We start from the raw sequence: 21,901 nt of genomic DNA on the forward strand, positions 1-21,901 counted from the left end.
AGCAAACTATTAGAAATATCAAATGGAAATTTAGTGGACCTAATACCCTGCTCCCTTCTGTCTCCCCTCTCCCTTCAGACACAGCCGGTGCTACACTCTGCGATGCTCCCCTGCTTTCTCTCGTCTTCAAGATATCCAAGTGGAGAGAAGATAAGACGTGCATGCCGAGCGGTGTGTCTTGGCTCTTAAAGCAAACTCTTAAAGAGTACAGAATAATCTCGTCGGTTTCAGAATACAAAGACGAACGGGTGTGTACTGAAAAGATTAATTCACACAATTTAGTGACTAATAGAGGGGGAAAAGAGTTTTTTTTCAACGCCATGACCGTAGGGTGAATAATATTGATTGGCTCGTTTTGCAATTGATTGATGATGTGGCATAAAGCTGATGTGGACAGTGTGCATGATGAGAGAATAGGTAGAAGTGGGGAGTAACTTCTTAAAAATGATAGATTCCAAAAATATTCTCCATGAAATTTCAGGACTTTTCAAGTTGTGCAGAATAGGTCTCTAATATTTGCTCATTTTCCAGTCCAGAATTCCAGCTGCCGGCATTCTCCCTCTTCATGTGAACCTTATAAAATAAGAGAGGAAAGGCATAAGTATTATGATATAATGTGTAATAACAACCCATAATGTAATAAATATCAATATAAAAGCATGATGCAGAATGGACGTATCAGTTACCTCTTGCTCTCCTATCCTTGTGTGACAGCAAATCACCCGACATGCCAATTAGGAGGGAAATCATGTTAGACTATTCCTCGCCGGCATAGCTCAATCCCGCCACTGCTCCACAACCTTCACTTCCTCAATTCGTCGCAATCAAATTGCCTCGCGCCGTCTTACATCGTCGAGTGGCATCCAGAAGATGAGTTGTGGTCTCCAGCTCCCTCTTGCACAGCTGGCACAAGCTGCAGTTTGATCACCCTCTTCTTTGTAGCCGGTCTGCTGACCATATTCTAGGCTTGGTAACGGGCCAGGCAAAGAACTTGCACTTGGGCGGGGCCCAATTTTTCGACACAACCTTGGTCATGTTTGAAGCAACAACGCCCTCGAATTGCGCAGGACGAGGTTGAGGAATAAATTCCGTTGATGGCGAGGTTTCATTTGATATCATCGGGAGATCATCCTGGCGATGGATTGTAGCAAGCCTCCCTCAAACGGATGTATCTAAACGTATTTCCATACTAGATACATTCGTTTGAGTGGCAAGTAATATGAACCCCATAGAGTATTATGTTTTTTGGTAATAATTAGGCGACGTGTACAAGGTCAGGGCAAACAAGCAGTCAATACAAAACAAGTTTGGGAGGGCCACCATGCTTGTTTAGTGAAAAGGGAGAAAATAATGACAAAAGAAAAGACGCCATGCCACCTAGCAAAGAATTAACCCAAAATGAAAAAAACTAGCTAAGGAAACAACGAGTTGACGAACATTGTCTGCCCCCTACTGCTTGCGTAGGTGGTTGAACGCTTGCTCCAGCGTTGGCGCGAAGCGAGTGGTGTTGATGCGGACGTTCTGCATCAGGTAGAACTGATACATCGTGGTCCAGCCGCTTCGGTGGATGGAGTCGGGGTCCTTGATCGCCGGGTGATCCGGCCCTAGCTTCTCCAGCAGCGAGCTCTCCTCCGCGCTCACGCTGTAGTCAAGGTACTTGAGCCCCATGTCTGTTGCCGGCTCGCTGAAATCGAACCTCGCCATGGGCTCCATCTTGCCATACGGCACCACCTGGATCAGGACGCCGCCCGGTGGCAGGTGCACCGCGTTCGTCAGCCCGGCGCCGTGCACGCCCAGCACCACGTCAAACGAGTTCACCACCCGCGCCTGCTCAACCTCGGAGCCGTCGTGCCGCAGCTCCGTCACTACCACCTCGAACCCCGCCGCCTCCGCCGCTCGGGCAATCTCCGGCTCGTTGAGGAACTGGCGGGAGGTCGCCCGCTGGATCAACAGCAGCCGCGGCTTCTTGTACGGCTCCATGGTCACTGCTCCTCGTGGGAGCGCGTAGGTCTCGCGCACGAACCGCGTAAAGTCGGCCATGGTGAGGCGGGCCCCCGGCACCAGTTCGGGAACGATGCTCAAGTCCTTGTCGAGGCGCAGCCCCACCGAGACGCGCGGGAAACACCGCACATACGCGTCGCGGTCCATGTCCACGACGCCATACTTGGACAGCCCCTGCAACAAGGCCCTGTACTTGACCAGCCACCGCGGCATGTGCTGGATGTTGCTGACCAGGAACGTGACCTCGCCGTGGTACCGCCGCGCCGCGACGAACAGCGGCACCAGAATGTCAGCGTACTCATGCCAGTAGTTGCCCACGTAGCCCCCGATCCCGAACAGGATGGCAGGCATCGTGTGGGTCACCGTGCACGGCGGGGCGGCGGCCCGGTCCTGCAGCTGGGTTACCGTAACCACCCTGAGGCTCTGGCCACTGCGCGTGTACGGCGAGATCATCCACTCGTGGCGCTCCGACCAGCTCGCTGGGACGAGGCTCACCGATAGGGCTGTGCCATTGGTGCGGATGTCGCCTTCGACTTCGCAGGTGCCGGACAAACCGCGGGAGCGGTCCTCCGTGGTACACACCACCTTGCCATTATCTGTCACACACCAAGGAAAAGAAAAAAAAAATTACCATTGTTAAACTAGCTTCGTTCGTTGGCATAACCTCGCATTACTTCTATCAAAAAATCTCGCATTACTAAGTTAGCTCTAGGTTCAACATGTTGCTTCAACGTTTGGACAACGTGTTCATCTTTTCTAAATTCACTCGGCCTGCTATTTCTAACTAGTACTGTAACCATCAACCCGTGTGCCTCCATGGAGTAGCAAGTTGATTGTTACTGTCACGGTAAGTCACTCAGTATGGAAATATCTTTGATAAATGTTAAAGCTGCAAATTGATAATTTTTTTACTGTGAAAAACAATGCAATTGAATGCTATAATTGGTAAAAAATAAATACCGCCAAAAACAATGCAATTGATATGCTTATAGCTGTCCGCCTCATCGGTTAAATGTGGTCCGGTGGCATGCATCCTGCATGTATATAATAATCATTTATCCTATATTAATGGAGGTTATTTAGAAGAATGCATAGGATATTTCGGTTATTTTTTGGACGCGGATATCTGGTGAACGCTCGCCGGGAACAAAATTCCCCGCGAACACCGGAGTTGCTATGCATGTCAAAACAACTAAAAATGCCATACATTTGTTAGGGAATTGCCATGTACAGAATATAAACTTGCCATGTGTACAGAAGAATTGCCAGTGAACACTATTTTTTCTCCAAAAATGCCATCTGTTTCCCATCAGGCGGCCCGTGCGGGCGTTTGCTAGGACCTCCCCCCGAGCGAACGAACGTTCACAAGTTAATTCCCATATATATTTATGTAATGGTAGAGGACAGAAGTTGAGTTAAAGATCTAGGGGCTATTCTGTAACTTTATATAATGCATATGGGAGTAGTTTAGATGCAAATTTATGTTGTGCTACTTTATGCATGTATCCTATATAACTATATGTGTGGTCCTCAGTTATTTATTTCTCTACCATGTCATGTCGACATGTAACCCCATATGTAAAAACACCACCAGCATGCAACCATGCATGGAAAAATGATTTCCAGTTGTCTTCCTTATATTCAACATTTTCAACTAGCTATACAATATTGATACAATTAGGCATATTTACTTTCTATTTCAGTTTTCATCTTAGTAATTCAAATATTCATATTCCATGCAACCAATTTTTTTTAATTATATTGCAACCAATATTGGATATAGTATTTAGATTCTTTAGTGCTTACTTTACGAGATGAACTTTCATAATGACATTATTCAGTAAACGGAAGCAAATCTAAGGGGCTAGCTTACTTTTCGTAATGATAGTGAGATTCAAAAGGAGCACATGCATCTTAGTTTTTTCAAGTTTTTCTCACAGTACTGGCTCAATGATAGACAACACTATGGTTGATGTCTCCGGCCAGGGTTCGACGTCCCACTCTCAGAGTTTTCTCCTATAAACCGAAGTGGGGGGTGGCTTCTAATTTCCCTCCCCGTCTCGTTTTTTTTAAGTCTTTCTCACGGTACAAAGTGTATTAGCAAATTGAGATGCGGCAAGCGAGTATATGCAGGAGCATTTATAATTATCTTCCTCGCCAACCAATGCATAAAGCCTGGATAACACATCTTGACTCCTCTTTGATATGCAAGTTCAAACTAATTAATATGTATATAAAGAGAGTACTAGTGCAAATTTAGCTAGGTTTTTCTCCCTAGATTATCTTTAATGGTGAAAGAAATGAGTGATTAAGCAAACCAGATCGACTAGTAATTGTTATCAACAATGATTCGGTACACATGATTAATGGCGAGAGTTTGTCTTTTGAAAGAACTCCTGTTTTTTATTTTCTCTTCTAGAGTGCATGTCTCATGAGGATTAATATGGAGCCTCTAATTAGCCCTCCATAAAGAAATAGTAATCTAAACGCTCTTATATTTCTTTACAAGGAAATACTAGTAAGCATTATTCTTTTTGACGATCTAGTGGCGCCTTTGTTTAAAAAATGGTACTCCCTCCGTAAATTAATATAAGAGCGTTTAGATCACTATTTTAGTTATCAAAACGCTCTTATATTAGTTTACAAAGGGAGTAATATATATGACTTTTTCATATTAATAAAGTTTATTAATTGAACATATGTGGGGACCCATATGCTGGTTAGTGTTAATTTTGAAGACACTATCCTAATTACTTTATCCATGTTGTGAGTTGGAAAAAAATTGATCAAAAATACTAACCGGGTTGCTCTAGTTCACTTTTAAATGTAAAATGACCTTGACTTCTCCGGTTAGTGTTAATTTTGAAGACACTATCCTAATTACTTTATCCATGTTGTGAGTTGTAAAAATATGGATAAAAAATACTAACCGGGTTGCTCCAGTTCACTTTTAAATGTAAAATGACATTGACTTCTCTAGTTTACAGGTTAAATCATGAGTTGCCTGTCAGATCTGCCAAACATGCATTTTTGTTTTTTGCGGGTCAGACATGCATTTAAAAGTCAACTCCCGTAGTCACTGCCGAAAATAGAGGCGACCCGACATCCTAGTTTGCGCTGGAAGAAAGATGTCCTCTAAACAAATGATTTTCTATATAATTCTTCCTTTTTCCAGTTCATGATTTCCTTGGGTACCCAAACTAACAGAGCATGCATGCAAATTTGGTCGAAATGACTGTGAGAGTTTGATGATCTGCTCACCCGTATCTTGAATCGGTTGTTTGTCAGCGACCCGGTGCACATCAGAAGTAACAACTGTAGATTAAGCAACAAGCAAGAATTAATCTTCAAATTATAGACTACACAGATTGGAAATAAGCATATGGGTAGATGTGCTCACGTATTTCACCAGGAGCTTTAATCAGTTGCGTTTCACCGGGAGCTCTAATCAGTTGTTTAACCGTGCTCCATTGTGCTAGTGCTGCCGTGGTGGCAGCTGCATATTATTAAACAACAGGAAATAAGCCACATTGGTCGTCGAAGGATAAGGCTAGGCTAACGTTAGCGTGACATGGAAAAGCTAGGCCCGGAATAAGAAGATGGAGTATGCAAAACAGCGGGTAAGAAGATGAATGAAACGGTGGTTGAAACGAATGAATCATTTACCACTGATCGCAGTCTGCTGCCGGACGAGGAAGTAGACGAGGAGCGCAAAGAGGACGCCGGCGGCGAAGCCGGCGTTGGCGTGGACCGGCGCACAGCTCTTCCTGGGCCTCTCCCTCTCCTCGCAGCAGCTCATGCCCATCGCCTCTTGCTGCTGCTTCCTGCTGCTGCTGCCAGTCGTAGTCATAGTAGTAGTACACTACTGTACTAGTGAATGAGGACGCGCCGTTTGGGTTCGCTTCGGACTGGGTTTATACTCTTCAAAAGTAGGAGTACGTACTAGTGCATGCACATTGTTTATCCTACGGGAAAACCGACGAGGCGACGACTGTTGACTTTGCCCAAATACACGTAGCTCGATACTTACATAGCTTAAACATCAGCTAGTCGTGGATTGGTGTAGTAGACCGGTAGGGTAAATGCTCCATAAGACTAGCCACAATGGGTACTAATATAGACTAGCAACATGTTCATGTTATCAATCTATGTTACTATCTTTATAATGGGAGTAACATATATGTGGTAACATGCAACACTTTATTTATTAGGCTATAGACACATCTTGCCTTGATATGTGTGATGTTACTAATACTAGTAGTAACTAGCTATGTTACGTACCACTTTCATCTCTTTTCTTCATTTATTGCATGTTACATCATCTATTTAACCTAGATATGTATGATGTTACTATCTATGTTACTCTCACTATGGGTAGTCTAAGATGTCAGTGAATCAACTGTTGAGTGATGTTGAGATCCGAGTCCCACTAGCTAGCAATGCACCTTCGCTGCTATTTCCGTTACGATAAAGACGATCATGTAATGCCATAGAAAATCATCACCCGTCTACTTTCCATGGCGCGTCTTCACAAGTCTGGTCAAAGTCAACTGCAATAGTCTGTCGATGATCATCGAGAATTCTGAAACTTTACCTACTATATACTCCCTCCGTTTAGTGAAAAATGTACATCTAGAAATTTTAAGATAAGAAGTGGAGTAAAAAATGCATTGGAAAGATGCAAGTCATCATCTCTTTTCTCTTTAATTATCCAACCCAATGAGCTAAGTGTAATTAGAAATTAAGAAGACTATGTATATAATATTATTGATCTTAATTACCGTGTGAGGAGATAAATACTTTAAATTACATTGAAAAGATAAAAGTACACTTTTTTTGGACAAATTTTAAATTTAAATGTACACTCTTCAGCGGATGAAGGGAGTAGTACTTCTCTTAATCAATCCAACGGTCGAAGCAACAAGTGAAGACAAGCACTATAGGCCTGGAAGAGAGAGCAAATGACCAAATTCGAATGGGGATGTTCGAACTCTAGCTGAGCTAGTTTTTCCCTAAAAGGAAAATACTCTAGATAGAATTTTTCTGCTTGAGTGCATGTATTCGGCACATCAAATATGTCATGTCGTGGGTCTAGTGATACACAAAGTGTCAAAAGTTATGTACTTTGGCCATTGAACCGGCCATTTAGCCCAACCAATTGTTGATGGGTGTCAAACAAAATTGTTGATGGATGCCAACGTTGGATACATCTGCTTAACTGATTTATAGTGGTGAAATGTTGTAGTATTATCGTGCTTATTTAGGCTTTGTCAATCAACTACCTATGAAGTGTATTTATTTATTTTTAAAAAGAAGGGTTTACCCCTGGCCTCTGCATCAGAATGATGCATGCAACCATATTATTAAGGAAAATGTCCAAATAGGTTTAAGATCCGGTACAAGCTCACAAGAAGAGCCAAAGTAAACTGAAAATAAGGGTTGCCACAACAGGCGAAAACAGATCAAGATGACTAAACACCTAGCCTATTATTGGACTGCCATCCAAACCATTTGTAAGTATCCCGTGCTACCGTCTTTCAATGATTCCACTCAATAGCCATAAGCTCCTTGGCTTCCGCATGACTGAGTAACGACCACATATGGATCCAAGAAGTGGCTCTGTATATAACCTGCAAAATTTTATAAGAGTTTGGCGGTTAGAAATCATGTAATTCCTACAATTTCATATAGCCCAAAGTAATGCACATACTCCTATTTGAATATGTCCCGCAGTACTTGGCTCCACTCCATTAAGACACGTCCGAAATAACGTGTTAATACTATTAGGAGGGCTAACATTAAAGGCTGCATGAATCGTACACCATAAGAGTTTGGCGAGAGGACATTTGAGAAAGAGGTGTTGTATATATAGCTTCATCTTGATCACAAAAGCAACATTTTTTACCACCCTCTCATCTTCGCTTTGCCAGTTTATCCTTAGTCAGAATCATTTCCTTGTGCACAAACCACATGAAAACTTTTATTCTTAATAGTACTTTAATATTCCAAATAAAGATTGATTTTAGAATAGGACAATAGTCTATTAAGTCTAAATACAAAGACTTCATGGAGAATATCCCATTCGCGCATAATTTATAGTGAATCATATCTGCCTCATCAGAAAGGTGAACGCCCATCAACCTCCGCACGAGATGCAGCCAACTATCCCACCGGTCTCCTACTAGGGACCTCCTGAACTGGATATTTAGAGGGACAAACTGTAATATTGTAGCAATATAAGTGTCCTTATGTTGTACAATATTATAGAGAGAAGAATATTGTGTGGCTAGTGGCATCGCCCTTAACCATGTATCTTCCCAAAACCTACTCGAGTTACCGTTCCCAATGATAAATATAGTCCTATGGAAGAAGGTTGCTTTTGTCCTCATTAACCCCTTCTAGAAAGGCGAGTCATTGGGTCTTATGGTAACACTAGTAGAAAAAGGGTCAAATGTGAAGCACATTAGTGCCGGTTTGATTTTGAGCCGGCACTAATGTTTCCATTAGTGCCGGTTCCAACAGCTAGGCTGGCGGAGATCATTAGTACCGGTTCGTGAGAAACCTTTAGTACCGGTTCATGTCACGAACCGGTACTAATGAGGCTGCGTCAGGCTGTGGTCAGGCTGGGGCCCCACAGGCACCTTTAGTACCGGTTCGTGCCATGAACCGGTACTATAGTTTCTTAGTAAGCTGTTTTTGTTGGAATCGTAGCATAATTTTAAAATTTTCCTACGCTCACCAAGATGCATCTATGGAGTATACTAGCATCGAGGGGAAAGGAGTGCATCTACATACCCTTGTAGATCGCGAGCGGAAGCGTTCCAATGAACGTGGATGACGGAGTCGTACTCGCCGTGATCCAAATCATCGATGACCGAGTGCCGAACGGACGGCACCTCCGCGTTCAACACACGTACGGTGCAGCGACGTCTCCTCCTTCTTGATCCAGCAAGGGGGAAGGAGAGGTTGATGGAGATCCAGCAGCACGACGGCGTGATGGTGGATGTAGCGGGTCTCCGGCAGGGCTTCGCCGAGCTTCTGCGAGAGAGAGAGGTGTTGCAGGGGGAGAGGGAGGCGCCCAAGGCTGTCTTGTTGCTGCCCTCCCTCCCCCCCCTTTATATAGGCCCCCTGGGGGGCGCCGGCCCTGGAGATGGGATCTCAAGGGGGGGCGGCGGCCAAAGGGGGAAAAGGGGTTGCCTTGCCCCCCAAGGCAAGTGGGAAGCCCCCCCACCCTAGGGTTCCCAACCCTAGGCGCATGGGGGGAGGCCCATGGGGGGGCGCCCAGCCCACTAGGGGCTGGTTCCCTTCCCACTTCAGCCCACGGGGCCCTCCGGGATAGGTGGCCCCACCCGGTGGACCCCCGGGACCCTTCCGGTGGTCCCGGTACAATACCGGTAACCCCCGAAACTTTCCCGGTGGCCGAAACTTGACTTCCTATATATAATTCTTCACCTCCGGACCATTCCGGAACCTCTCGTGACGTCCGGGATCTCATCCAGGACTCCGAACAACTTTCGGGTTTCCGCATACACATATCTCTACAACCCTAGCGTCACCGAACCTTAAGTGTGTAGACCCTACGGGTTCGGGAGACATGCAGACATGGCCGAGACGCCTCTCCGGTCAATAACCAACAGCGGGATCTGGATACCCATGTTGGCTCCCACATGTTCCACGATGATCTCATCCGATGAACCACGGTGTCGAGGATTCAATCAATCCCGTATGCAATTCCCTTTGTCAATCGGTATGTTACTTGCCCGAGATTCGATCGTCGGTATCCCAATACCTTGTTCAATCTCGTTACCGGCAACTCTCTTTACTCGTACCGTAATGCATGATCCCGTGACTAACGCCTTAGTCACATTGAGCTCATTCTGATGATGCATTACCGAGTAGGCCCAGAGATACCTCTCCGTCACACGGAGTGACAAATCCCAGTCTCGATCCGTGCCAACCCAACATACACTTTCGGAGATACCCGTAGCGCACCTTTATAGTCACCCAGTTACGTTGTGACGTTTGGCACACCCAAAGCACTCCTACGATATCCGGAAGTTGCACGATCTCATGGTCTAAGGAAAAGATACTTGACATTGGAAAAGCTTCTAGCAAACGAAACTACACGATCTTTTATGCTATGCTTAGGATTGGGTCTTGTCCATCACATCATTCTCCTAATGATGTGATCCCGTTATCAATGACATCCAATGTCCATAGTCAGGAAACCATGACTATCTGTTGATCAACGAGCTAGTCAACTAGAGGCTTACTAGGGACACGTTGTGGTCTATGTATTCACACATGTATTACGATTTCCGGACAATACAATTATAGCATGAACAATAGACAATTATCATGAACAAAGAAATATAATAATAACCATTTATTATTGCCTCTAGGGCATATTTCCAACAGTCTCCCACTTGCACTAGAGTCAATAATCTAGTTACATTGTGATGAATCGAACACCCATTGCGTCCTGGTGTTGATCATGTTTTGCCCTAGGGAGAGGTTTAGTCAACGGATCTGCTACATTCAGGTCCGTATGTACTTTACAAATATCTATGTCTCCATTTTGAACACTTTCACGAATGGAGTTGAAGCGACGCTTGATATGCCTGGTCTTCCTGTGAAACCTGGGCTCCTTCGCAAGTGCAATAGCTCCAGTGTTATCACAGAAGAGAGTCATCGGGCCCGACGCATTGGGAATCACCCCTAGGTCGGTAATGAACTCCTTCATCCAAACTGTTTCCTGTGCTGCCTCCGAGGCTGCCATGTACTCCGCTTCACATGTAGATCCCGGCACGACGCTTTGCTTGCAACTGCACCAGCTTACTGCTCCTCCATTCAAAATATACACGTATCCGGTTTGTGACTTCGAGTCATCCAGATCTGTGTCGAAGTTAGCGTCGACGTAACCCTTTACGACGAGCTCTTCGTCACCTCCATAAACGAGAAACATATCCTTAGTCCTTTTCAGGTACTTCAGGATATTCTTGACCGCTGTCCAGTGTTCCATGCCGGGATTACTTTGGTACCTTCCTACCAAACTTACGGCAAGGTTTACATCAGGTCTGGTACACAGCATGGCATACATAATAGACCCTATGGCCGAGGCATAGGGGATGACACTCATCTTTTCTCTATCTTCTGCCATGGTCGGGCATTGAGCCGTGCTCAATTGCACACCTTGCGATACGGGCAAGAACCCCTTCTTGGACTGACCCATATTGAACTTCTTCAATATCTTGTCAAGGTATGTACTCTGTGAAAGACCAATGAGGCGTCTTGATCTATCTCGATAGATCTTGATGCCTAATATATAAGCAGCTTCTCCAAGGTCCTTCATTGAAAAACACTTATTCAAATAGGCCTTTATACTTTCCAAGAATTCTATATCATTTCCCATCAATAATATGTCATCCACATATAATAAGAGAAATGCTACAGAGCTCCCACTCACTTTCTTGTAAACACAGGCTTCTCCATAAGTCTGTGTAAACCCAAACGCTTTGATCATCTCATCAAAGCGAATGTTCCAACTCCGAGATGCTTGCACCAGCCCATAGATTGAGCGCTAGAGCTTGCATACTTTGTTAGCATTCTTAGGATCGACAAAACCTTCCGGCTGCATCATATACAACTCTTCCTTAAGGAAGCCGTTAAGGAATGCCGTTTTGACGTCCATCTGCCATATCTCATAATCATAGTATGCGGCAATTGCTAACATGATTCGGACGGACTTCAGCTTCGCTACGGGTGAGAAGGTCTCATCGTAGTCAACCCCTTGAACTTGTCGATAACCCTTAGCGACAAGTCGAGCCTTATAGATGGTCACATTACCATCCGCGTCTGTCTTCTTCTTAAAGATCCATTTGTTTTCTATGGCTCGCCGATCATCGGGCAAGTCAGTCAAAGTCCATACTTCGTTTTCATACATGGATCCTATCTCGGATTTCATGGCTTCTAGCCATTTGTCGGAATCCGGGCCCGCCATCGCTTCTTCATAGTTCGAAGGTTCACCGTTGTCTAACAACATGATTTCCAGGACAGGGTTGCCATACCACTCTGGTGCGGAACGTGTCCTTGTGGACCTACGAAGTTCAGTAACTTGATCCGAAGCTTCATGATCATCATCATTAACTTCCTCCCCAATCGGTGTAGGCACCACAGGAACATTTTCCCGCGCTGCGCTACTTTTCGGTTCGGAAGGGGTGACTATCACCTCATCAAGTTCCACTTTCCTCCCACTCAATTCTTTCGAGAGAAACTCCTTCTCTAGAAAGGACCCGTTCTTGGCAACGAAGATCTTGCCTTCGGATCTGAGGTAGAAGGTATACCCAATAGTTTCCTTAGGGTATCCTATGAAGACGCATTTCTCCGACTTGGATTCGAGCTTTTCAGGTTGAAGTTTCTTGACATAAGCATCGCATCCCCAAACTTTTAGAAACGACGGCTTAGGTTTCTTCCCAAACCATAATTCATACGGTGTCGTCTCAACGGATTTCGACGGAGCCCTATTTAAAGTGAATGCGGCAGTCTCTAAAGCATAGCCCCAAAATGAGAGCGGTAAACCGGTAAGAGACATCATAGATCGCACCATATCCAATAGAGTGCGATTACGACGTTCGGACACACCGTTTCTCTGAGGTGTTCCAGGCGGCGTGAGTTGTGAAACTATTCCACATATCCTTAAGTGTGTACCAAATCCGTGACTTAAATATTCTCCACCACGATCTGATCGTAAGAATTTTATTTTTCTGTCACGTTGATTCTCAACTTCACTCTGAAATTCCTTGAACTTTTCAAAGGTTTCAGAATTGTGTTTCATTAGGTAGACATACCCATATCTACTTAAATCATCAGTGAGAGTGAGAACATAACGATATCCTCCGCGAGCCTCAACACTCATTTGACCGCACACATCGGTACGTATGATTTCCAATAAGTTGGTTGCTCGCTCCATTGTTCCGGAGAACGGAGTCTTGGTCATCTTACCCATGAGGCATGGTTCGCACGTGTCAAATGATTCGTAATCAAGAGACTCCAAAAGTCCATCTGCATGGAGCTTCTTCATGCGCTTGACACCAATGTGACCAAGGCGGCAGTGCCACAAGTATGTGGGACTATCGTTATCAACTTTACATCTTTTGGTATTCACACTATGAACATGTGTAACATCACGTTCGAGATTCATCAAAAATAAACCATTGACCAGCGGGGCATGACCATAAAACATATCTCTCAAATAAATAGAACAACCATTATTCTCGGATTTAAATGAGTAGCCATCTCGAATTAAACGAGATTCAGATACAATGTTCATGCTCAAAGCTGGCACTAAATAACAATTATTAAGGTTTAAAACTAATCCCGTAGGTAGATGCAGAGGTAGCGTGCCGACGGCGATCACATCGACCTTGGAACCATTCCCGACGCGCATCGTCACCTCGTCCTTCGCCAGTCTCCGTTTATTCCGTAGTTCCTGTTTTGAGTTACAAATATGAGCAACCGCACCGGTATCAAATACCCAGGAGCTACTACGAGTACTGGTAAGGTACACATCAATTACATGTATATCACATATACCTTTGGTGTTGCCGGCCTTCTTCTTGTCCACTAAGTATTTGGGGCAGTTCCGCTTCCAGTGACCACTTCCCTTGCAATAAAAGCACTCAGTTTCAGGCTTGGGTCCATTCTTTGACTTCTTCCCGGCAACTGGCTTACTGGGCGCGGCAACTCCCTTGCCGTCCTTCTTGAAGTTCTTCTTACCCTTGCCCTTCTTGAACTTAGTGGTTTTATTCACCATCAACACTTGATGTTCTTTTTTGATCTCCCCTTCCGCTGATTTCAGCATTGAATACACCTCAGGAATGGTCTTTTCCATCCCCTGCATATTGTAGTTCATCACAAAGCTCTTGTAGCTTGGTGGAAGCGACTGAAGGATTCTGTCAATGACCGCATCATCTGGGAGATTAACTCCCAGCTGAGACAAGCGGTTGTGCAACCCAGACATTCTGAGTATGTGCTCACTAACAGAACTATTCTCCTCCATTTTACAGCTGAAGAACTTGTCGGAGACATCATATCTTTCGACCCGGGCATGAGCTTGAAAAACCAGTTTCAGCTCCTCGAACATCTCATATGCTCCATGTTTCTCAAAACGCTTTTGGAGACCCGGTTCTAAGCTGTAAAGCATGCCGCACTGAACGAGGGAGTAATCATCAGCACGTGATTGCCAAGCGTTCATAACGTCTTGGTTCTCTGGGATTGGTGCTTCACCTAGCGGTGCTTCTAAGACATAATCTTTCTTGGCTACTATGAGGATGATCCTCAGGTTCCGGACCCAGTCCGTATAGTTGCTGCCATCATCTTTCAGCTTGGTTTTCTCTAGGAACGCGTTGAAATTGAGGACAACGTTGGCCATTTGATCTACAAGACATAGTGTAAAGATTTTAGACTAAGTTCATGATAATTAAGTTCATATAATCAAATTATTCAATGAACTCCCACTCAGATAGACATCCCTCTAGTCATCTAAGTGAAACATGATCCGAGTTAACTAGGCCGTGTCCGATCATCACGTGAGACGGACTAGTCAAGATCGGTGAACATCTCCATGTTGATCGTATCTTCTATACGACTCATGCTCGACCTTTCGGTCATCCGTGTTCCGAGGCCATGTCTGTACATGCTAGGCTCGTCAAGTCAACCTAAGTGTATTGCGTGTGTTCCGAGGCCATGTCTGTACATGCTAGGCTCGTCAACACCCGTTGTATTCGAACGTTAGAATCTATCACACCCGATCATCACGTGGTGCTTCGAAACAACGAACCTTCGCAACGGTGCACAGTTAGGGGGAACACTTTTCTTGAAATTATTATAAGGGATCATCTTACTTACTACCGTCGTTCTAAGCAAATAAGATGCAAAAACATGATAACATCACATGCAATCAAATAGTGACATGATATGGCCAATATCATCATGCTCCTTTGATCTCCATCTTCGGGGAACCATGATCATCTTCGTCACCGGCATGACACCATGATCTCCATCATTGTGTCTTCATGAAGTCGTCACGCCAATGATTACTTCTACTTCTATGGCTAACGCGTTTAGCAACAAAGTAAAGTAATTTACATGGCGTTTATTCAATGACACGCAGGTCATGCAAAATAATAAAGACAACTCCTATGGCTCCTGCCGGTTGTCATACTCATCGACATGCAAGTCGTGATTCCTATTACAAGAATATGATCAATCTCATACATCACATATATCATTCATCACATCTTCTGGCCATATCACATCACATAACACATGCTGCAAAAACAAGTTAGACGTCCTCTAATTGTTGTTGCAAGTTTTTACGTGGTTTGTAGGTTTCTAGCAAGAACGTTTCTTACCTACGTATGACCACAATGTGATTTGCCAATCTCTATTTACCCTTCATAAGGACCCTTTTCATCGAATCCGTTCTGACTAAAGTAGGAGAGACAGACACCCGCTAGCCACCTTATGCAACTAGTGCATGTCAGTCGGTGCAACCTGTCTCACGTAAGCGTACGTGTAAGGTCGGTCCGGGCCGCTTCATCCTACAATGCCGCCGAAACAAGAAACGACTAGTAGCGGCAAGAATAATTGGCAACATCAACGCCCACAACTTCTTTGTGTTCTACTCGTGCATAGTAACTACGCATAGGCCTTGCTCATGATGCCACTGTTGGAATCGTAGCATAATTTTAAAATTTTCCTACGCTCACCAAGATGCATCTATGGAGTATACTAGCAACGAGGGGAAAGGAGTGCATCTACATACCCTTGTAGATTGCGAGCGGAAGCGTTCCAATGAACGTGGATGACGGAGTCGTACTCGCCGTGATCCAAATCACCGATGATCGAGTGCCGAACGGACGGCACCTCCGCGTTCAACACACGTACGGTGCAGCGACGTCTCCTCCTTCTTGATCCAGCAAGGGTGAAGGAGAGGTTGATGGAGATCCAGCAGCACGAAGGCGTGATGGTGGATGTAGCGGGTCTCCGGCAGGGCTTCACCGAGCTTCTGCGAGAGAGAGAGGTGTTGCAGGGGGAGAGGGAAGCGCCCAAGGCTGTCTTATTGCTGCCCTCCCTCCCCCCCTTTATATAGGCCCCCTGGGGGGCGCCGGCCCTGGAGATGGGATCTCAAGGGGGGCGGCGGCCAAAGGGGGGAAAGGGGTTGCCTTGCCCCCCAAGGCAAGTGGGAAGCCCCCCCACCCTAGGGTTCCCAACCCTAGGCGCATGGGGGGAGGCCCATGGGGGGGCGCCCAGCCCACTAGGGGCTGGTTCCCTTCCCACTTCAGCCCACGGGGCCCTCCGGGATAGGTGGCCCCACCCGGTGGACCCCCGGGACCCTTCCGGTGGTCCCGGTATAATACCGGTAACCCCCGAAACTTTCCCGGTGGCCGAAACTTGACTTCCTATATATAATTCTTCACCTCCGGACCATTCCGGAACCTCTCGTGACGTCCGAGATCTCATCCGGGACTCCGAACAACTTTCGGGTTTCCGCATACACATATCTCTACAACCCTAGCGTCACCGAACCTTAAGTGTGTAGACCCTACGGGTTCGGGAGACATGCAGACATGACCGAGACGCCTCTCCGGTCAATAACCAACAGCGGGATCTGGATACCCATGTTGGCTCCCACATGTTCCACGATGATCTCATCGGATGAACCACGGTGTCGAGGATTCAATCAATCCCGTATGCAATTCCCTTTGTCAATCGGTATGTTACTTGCCCAAGATTCGATCGTCGGTATCCCAATACCTTGTTCAATCTCGTTACCGGCAACTCTCTTTACTCGTACCGTAATGCATGATCCCGTGACTAACGCCTTAGTCACATTGAGCTCATTATGATGATGCATTACTGAGTGGGCCCAGAGATACCTCTCCGTCACACGGAGTGACAAATCCCAGTCTCGATCCGTGCCAACCCAACAGACACTTTCGGAGATACCCGTAGCGCACCTTTATAGTCACCCAGTTACGTTGTGACGTTTGGCACACCCAAAGCACTCCTACGATATCCGGGAGTTGCACGATCTCATGGTCTAAGGAAAAGATACTTGACATTGGAAAAGCTTCTAGCAAACGAAACTACACGATCTTTTATGCTATGCTTAGGATTGGGTCTTGTCCATCACATCATTCTCCTAATGATGTGATCCCGTTATCAATGACATCCAATGTCCATAGTCAGGAAACCATGACTATCTGTTGATCAACGAGCTAGTCAACTAGAGGCTTACTAGGGACACGTTGTGGTCTATGTATTCACACATGTATTACGATTTCTGGACAATACAATTATAGCATGAACAATAGACAATTATCATGAACAAAGAAATATAATAATAACCATTTATTATTGCCTCTAGGGCATATTTCCAACAGTCTCCCACTTGCACTAGAGTCAATAATCTAGTTACATTGTGATGAATCGAACACCCATTGCGTCCTGGTGTTGATCATGTTTTGCCCTAGGGAGAGGTTTAGTCAACAGATCTGCTACATTCAGGTCCGTATGTACTTTACAAATATCTATGTCTCCATTTTGAACACTTTCACGAATGGAGTTGAAGCGACGCTTGATATGCCTGGTCTTCCTGTGAAACCTGGGCTCCTTCGCAAGTGCAATAGCTCCAGTGTTGTCACAGAAGAGAGTCATCGGGCCCGACGCATTGGGAATCACCCCTAGGTCGGTAATGAACTCCTTCATCCAAACTGCTTCCTGTGCTGCCTCCGAGGCTGCCATGTACTCCGCTTCACATGTAGATCCCGGCACGACGCTTTGCTTGCAACTGCACCAGCTTACTGCTCCTCCATTCAAAATATACACGTATCTGGTTTGTGACTTCGAGTCATCCAGATCTGTGTCGAAGCTAGCGTCGACGTAACCCTTTACGACGAGCTCCTCGTCACCTCCATAAACGAGAAACATATCCTTAGTCCTTTTCAGGTACTTCAGGATATTCTTGACCGTTGTCCAGTGTTCCATGCCGGGATTACTTTGGTACCTTCCTACCAAACTTACGGCAAGGTTTACATCAGGTCTGGTACACAGCATGGCATACATAATAGACCCTATGGCCGAGGCATAGGGGATGACACTCATCTTTTCTCTATCTTCTGCCATGGTCGGGCATTGAGCCGTGCTCAATTGCACACCTTGCGATACGGGCAAGAACCCCTTCTTGGACTGACCCATATTGAACTTCTTCAATATCTTGTCAAGGTATGTACTCTGTGAAAGACCAATGAGGCGTCTTGATCTATCTCGATAGATCTTGATGCCTAATATATAAGCAGCTTCTCCAAGGTCCTTCATTGAAAAACACTTATTCAAATAGGCCTTTATACTTTCCAAGAATTCTATATCATTTCCCATCAATAATATGTCATGCACATATAATAAGAGAAATGCTACAGAGCTCCCACTCACTTTCTTGTAAACACAGGCTTCTCCATAAGTCTGTGTAAACCCAAACGCTTTGATCATCTCATCAAAGCGAATGTTCCAACTCCGAGATGCTTGCACCAGCCCATAGATTGAGCGCTAGAGCTTGCATACTTTGTTAGCATTCTTAGGATCGACAAAACCTTCCGGCTGCATCATATACAACTCTTCCTTAAGGAAGCCGTTAAGGAATGCCGTTTTGACGTCCATCTGCCATATCTCATAATCATAGTATGCGGCAATTGCTAACATGATTCGGACGGACTTCAGCTTCGCTACGGGTGAGAAGGTCTCATCGTAGTCAACCCCTTGAACTTGTCGATAACCCTTAGCGACAAGTCGAGCCTTATAGATGGTCACATTACCATCCGCGTCTGTCTTCTTCTTAAAGATCCATTTGTTTTCTATGGCTCGCCGATCATCGGGCAAGTCAGTCAAAGTCCATACTTCGTTTTCATACATGGATCCTATCTCGGATTTCATGGCTTCTAGCCATTTGTCGGAATCCGGGCCCGCCATCGCTTCTTCATAGTTCGAAGGTTCACCGTTGTCTAACAACATGATTTCCAGGACAGGGTTGCCATACCACTCTGGTGCGGAACGTGTCCTTGTGGACCTACGAAGTTCAGTAACTTGATCCGAAGCTTCATGATCATCATCATTAACTTCCTCCCCAGTCGGTGTAGGCACCACAGGAACATTTTCCCGCGCTGCGCTACTTTCCGGTTCGGAAGGGGTGACTATCACCTCATCAAGTTCCACTTTCCTCCCACTCAATTCTTTCGAGAGAAACTCCTTCTCTAGAAAGGACCCGTTCTTGGCAACGAAGATCTTGCCTTCGGATCTGAGGTAGAAGGTATACCCAATAGTTTCCTTAGGGTATCCTATGAAGACGCATTTCTCCGACTTGGGTTCGAGCTTTTCAGGTTGAAGTTTCTTGACATAAGCATCGCATCCCCAAACTTTTAGAAACGACAGCTTAGGTTTCTTCCCAAACCATAATTCATACTGTGTCGTCTCAACGGATTTCGACGGAGCCCTATTTAAAGTGAATGCGGCAGTCTCTAAAGCATAGCCCCAAAATGAGAGCGGTAAATCGGTAAGAGACATCATAGATCGCACCATATCCAATAGAGTGCGATTACGACGTTCGGACACACCCCAAGGCAAGTGGGAAGCCCCCCCACCCTAGGGTTCCCAACCCTAGGCGCATGGGGGGAGGCCCATGGGGGGGCGCCCAGCCCACTATGGGCTGGTTCCCTTCCCACTTCAGCCCACGGGGCCCTCCGGGATAGGTGGCCCCACCCGGTGGACCCCCGGGACCCTTCCGGTGGTCCCGGTACAATACCGGTAACCCCCGAAACTTTCCCGGTGGCCGAAACTTGACTTCCTATATATAATTCTTCACCTCCGGACCATTCCGGAACCTCTCGTGACGTCCGGGATCTCATCCGGGACTCCGAACAACTTTCGGGTTTCCGCATACACATATCTCTACAACCCTAGGGTCACCGAACCTTAAGTGTGTAGACCCTACGGGTTCGGGAGACATGCAGACATGACCGAGACGCCTCTCCGGTCAATAACCAACAGCGGGATCTGGATACCCATGTTGGCTCCCACATGTTCCACGATGATCTCATCGGATGAACCACGGTGTCGAGGATTCAATCAATCCCGTATGCAATTCCCTTTGTCAATCGGTATGTTACTTGCCCGAGATTCGATCGTCGGTATCCCACTACCTTGTTCAATCTCGTTACCGGCAACTCTCTTTACTCGTACCATAATGCATGATCCCGTGACTAACGCCTTAGTCACATTGAGCTCATTATGATGATGCATTACCGAGTGGGCCCAGAGATACCTCTCCGTCACACGGAGTGACAAATCCCAGTCTCGATCCGTGCCAACCCAACAGACACTTTCGGAGATACCCGTAGCGCACCTTTATAGTCACCCAGTTACGTTGTGACGTTTGGCACACCCAAAGCACTCCTACGATATCCGGGAGTTGCACGATCTCATGGTCTAAGGAAAAGATACTTGACATTGGAAAAGCTTCTAGCAAACGAAACTACACGATCTTTTATGCTATGCTTAGGATTGGGTCTTGTCCATCACATCATTCTCCTAATGATGTGATCCCGTTATCAATGACATCCAATGTCCATAGTCAGGAAACCATGACTATCTGTTGATCAACGAGCTAGTCAACTAGAGGCTTACTAGGGACACGTTGTGGTCTATGTATTCACACATGTATTACGATTTCCGGACAATACAATTATAGCATGAACAATAGACAATTATCATGAACAAAGAAATATAATAATAACCATTTATTATTGCCTCTAGGGCATATTTCCAACAGTTTTTTAGTCCCACCTCGCGAAGAGAGAGGCACTAGGAGCGGTTTATAAGCCCTGAGTGCACAGACGATGAAGAAGAGGCGCAATGTTCATCTGCTCGTTGCTTAGCTTTAAGCCTTGAGGAATAGTGTAGACTGCACGGAGCTATGTGCAGTGCAGTTTGCACTATTCCGAAAGGTTTGAAGCTAATTAATGAGCATTGTGCCTCTTTTTTATCTTTAATAACTTATTACAACTCCGGACTTCTTGTGTTACGGCAAAAACTGAACGCACTTCGTGTACAAACTGGACAATCTCTTTCGAATGTTGGAAATATGCCCTAGAGGCAATAATAAAATGGTTATTATTGTATTTCCTTGTTCATGATAATTGTCTGTTGTTCATGCTATAATTGTATTAACTGGAAACCGTAATACATGTGTGAATACATAGACCACAACATGTCCCTAGTAAGCCTCTAGTTGACTAGCTCGTTGATCAATAGATGGTTATGGTTTCCTGACCATGGACATTGGATGTCATTGATAACGGGATCACATCATTAGGAGAATGATGTGATGGACAAGACCCAATCCTAAGCATAGCACAAGATCGTGTAGTTCGTTTGCTAGAGCTTTTCTAATGTCAAGTATCATTTCCTTAGACCATGAGATTGTGCAACTCCCGGATACCATAGGAATGCTTTGGGTGTACCAAACGTCACAACGTAACTGGGTGGCTATAAAGGTGCACTACAGGTATCTCCGAAAGTGTCTGTTGGGTTGGCACGAATCGAGACTGGGATTTGTCACTCCGTATGACGAAGAGGTATCTCTGGGCCCACTCGGTAATGCATCACCATAATGAGCTCAATGTGACCAAGTGTTTGGTCACGGGATCATGCATTACGGTACGAGTAAAGTGACTTGCCGGTAACGAGATTGAACAAGGTATTGGGATACCGAGGATCGAATCTCGGGCAAGTAACGTACCGATTGACAAAGGGAATTGTATACGGGATTGATTGAATCCTCGACATC

General features: G+C 45.5%; 1 protein-coding gene across 1 annotated transcript; it reads right to left on the reverse strand.

Moving 5' to 3' along the window:
* Positions 1–1,234: 1,234 nt before the first annotated feature.
* Positions 1,235–5,880, reverse strand: LOC123141087 (beta-1,2-xylosyltransferase XYXT1-like). The gene is made up of 4 exons (XM_044560320.1): positions 5,668–5,880; positions 5,402–5,497; positions 5,263–5,316; positions 1,235–2,597 (listed from the first exon to the last, which is right to left on the reverse strand). The coding sequence occupies exons 1-4, from the start codon at positions 5,849–5,851 to the stop codon at positions 1,450–1,452; spliced, it is 1,482 nt and encodes a 493-aa protein (XP_044416255.1). The 5' UTR covers positions 5,852–5,880; the 3' UTR covers positions 1,235–1,449.
* Between the last annotated feature and the right edge of the window lie 16,021 nt (positions 5,881–21,901).

Source organism: Triticum aestivum, chromosome 6D, assembly GCF_018294505.1.
Source record: "Triticum aestivum cultivar Chinese Spring chromosome 6D, IWGSC CS RefSeq v2.1, whole genome shotgun sequence".
Lineage (NCBI taxonomy): Eukaryota > Viridiplantae > Streptophyta > Magnoliopsida > Poales > Poaceae > Triticum > Triticum aestivum.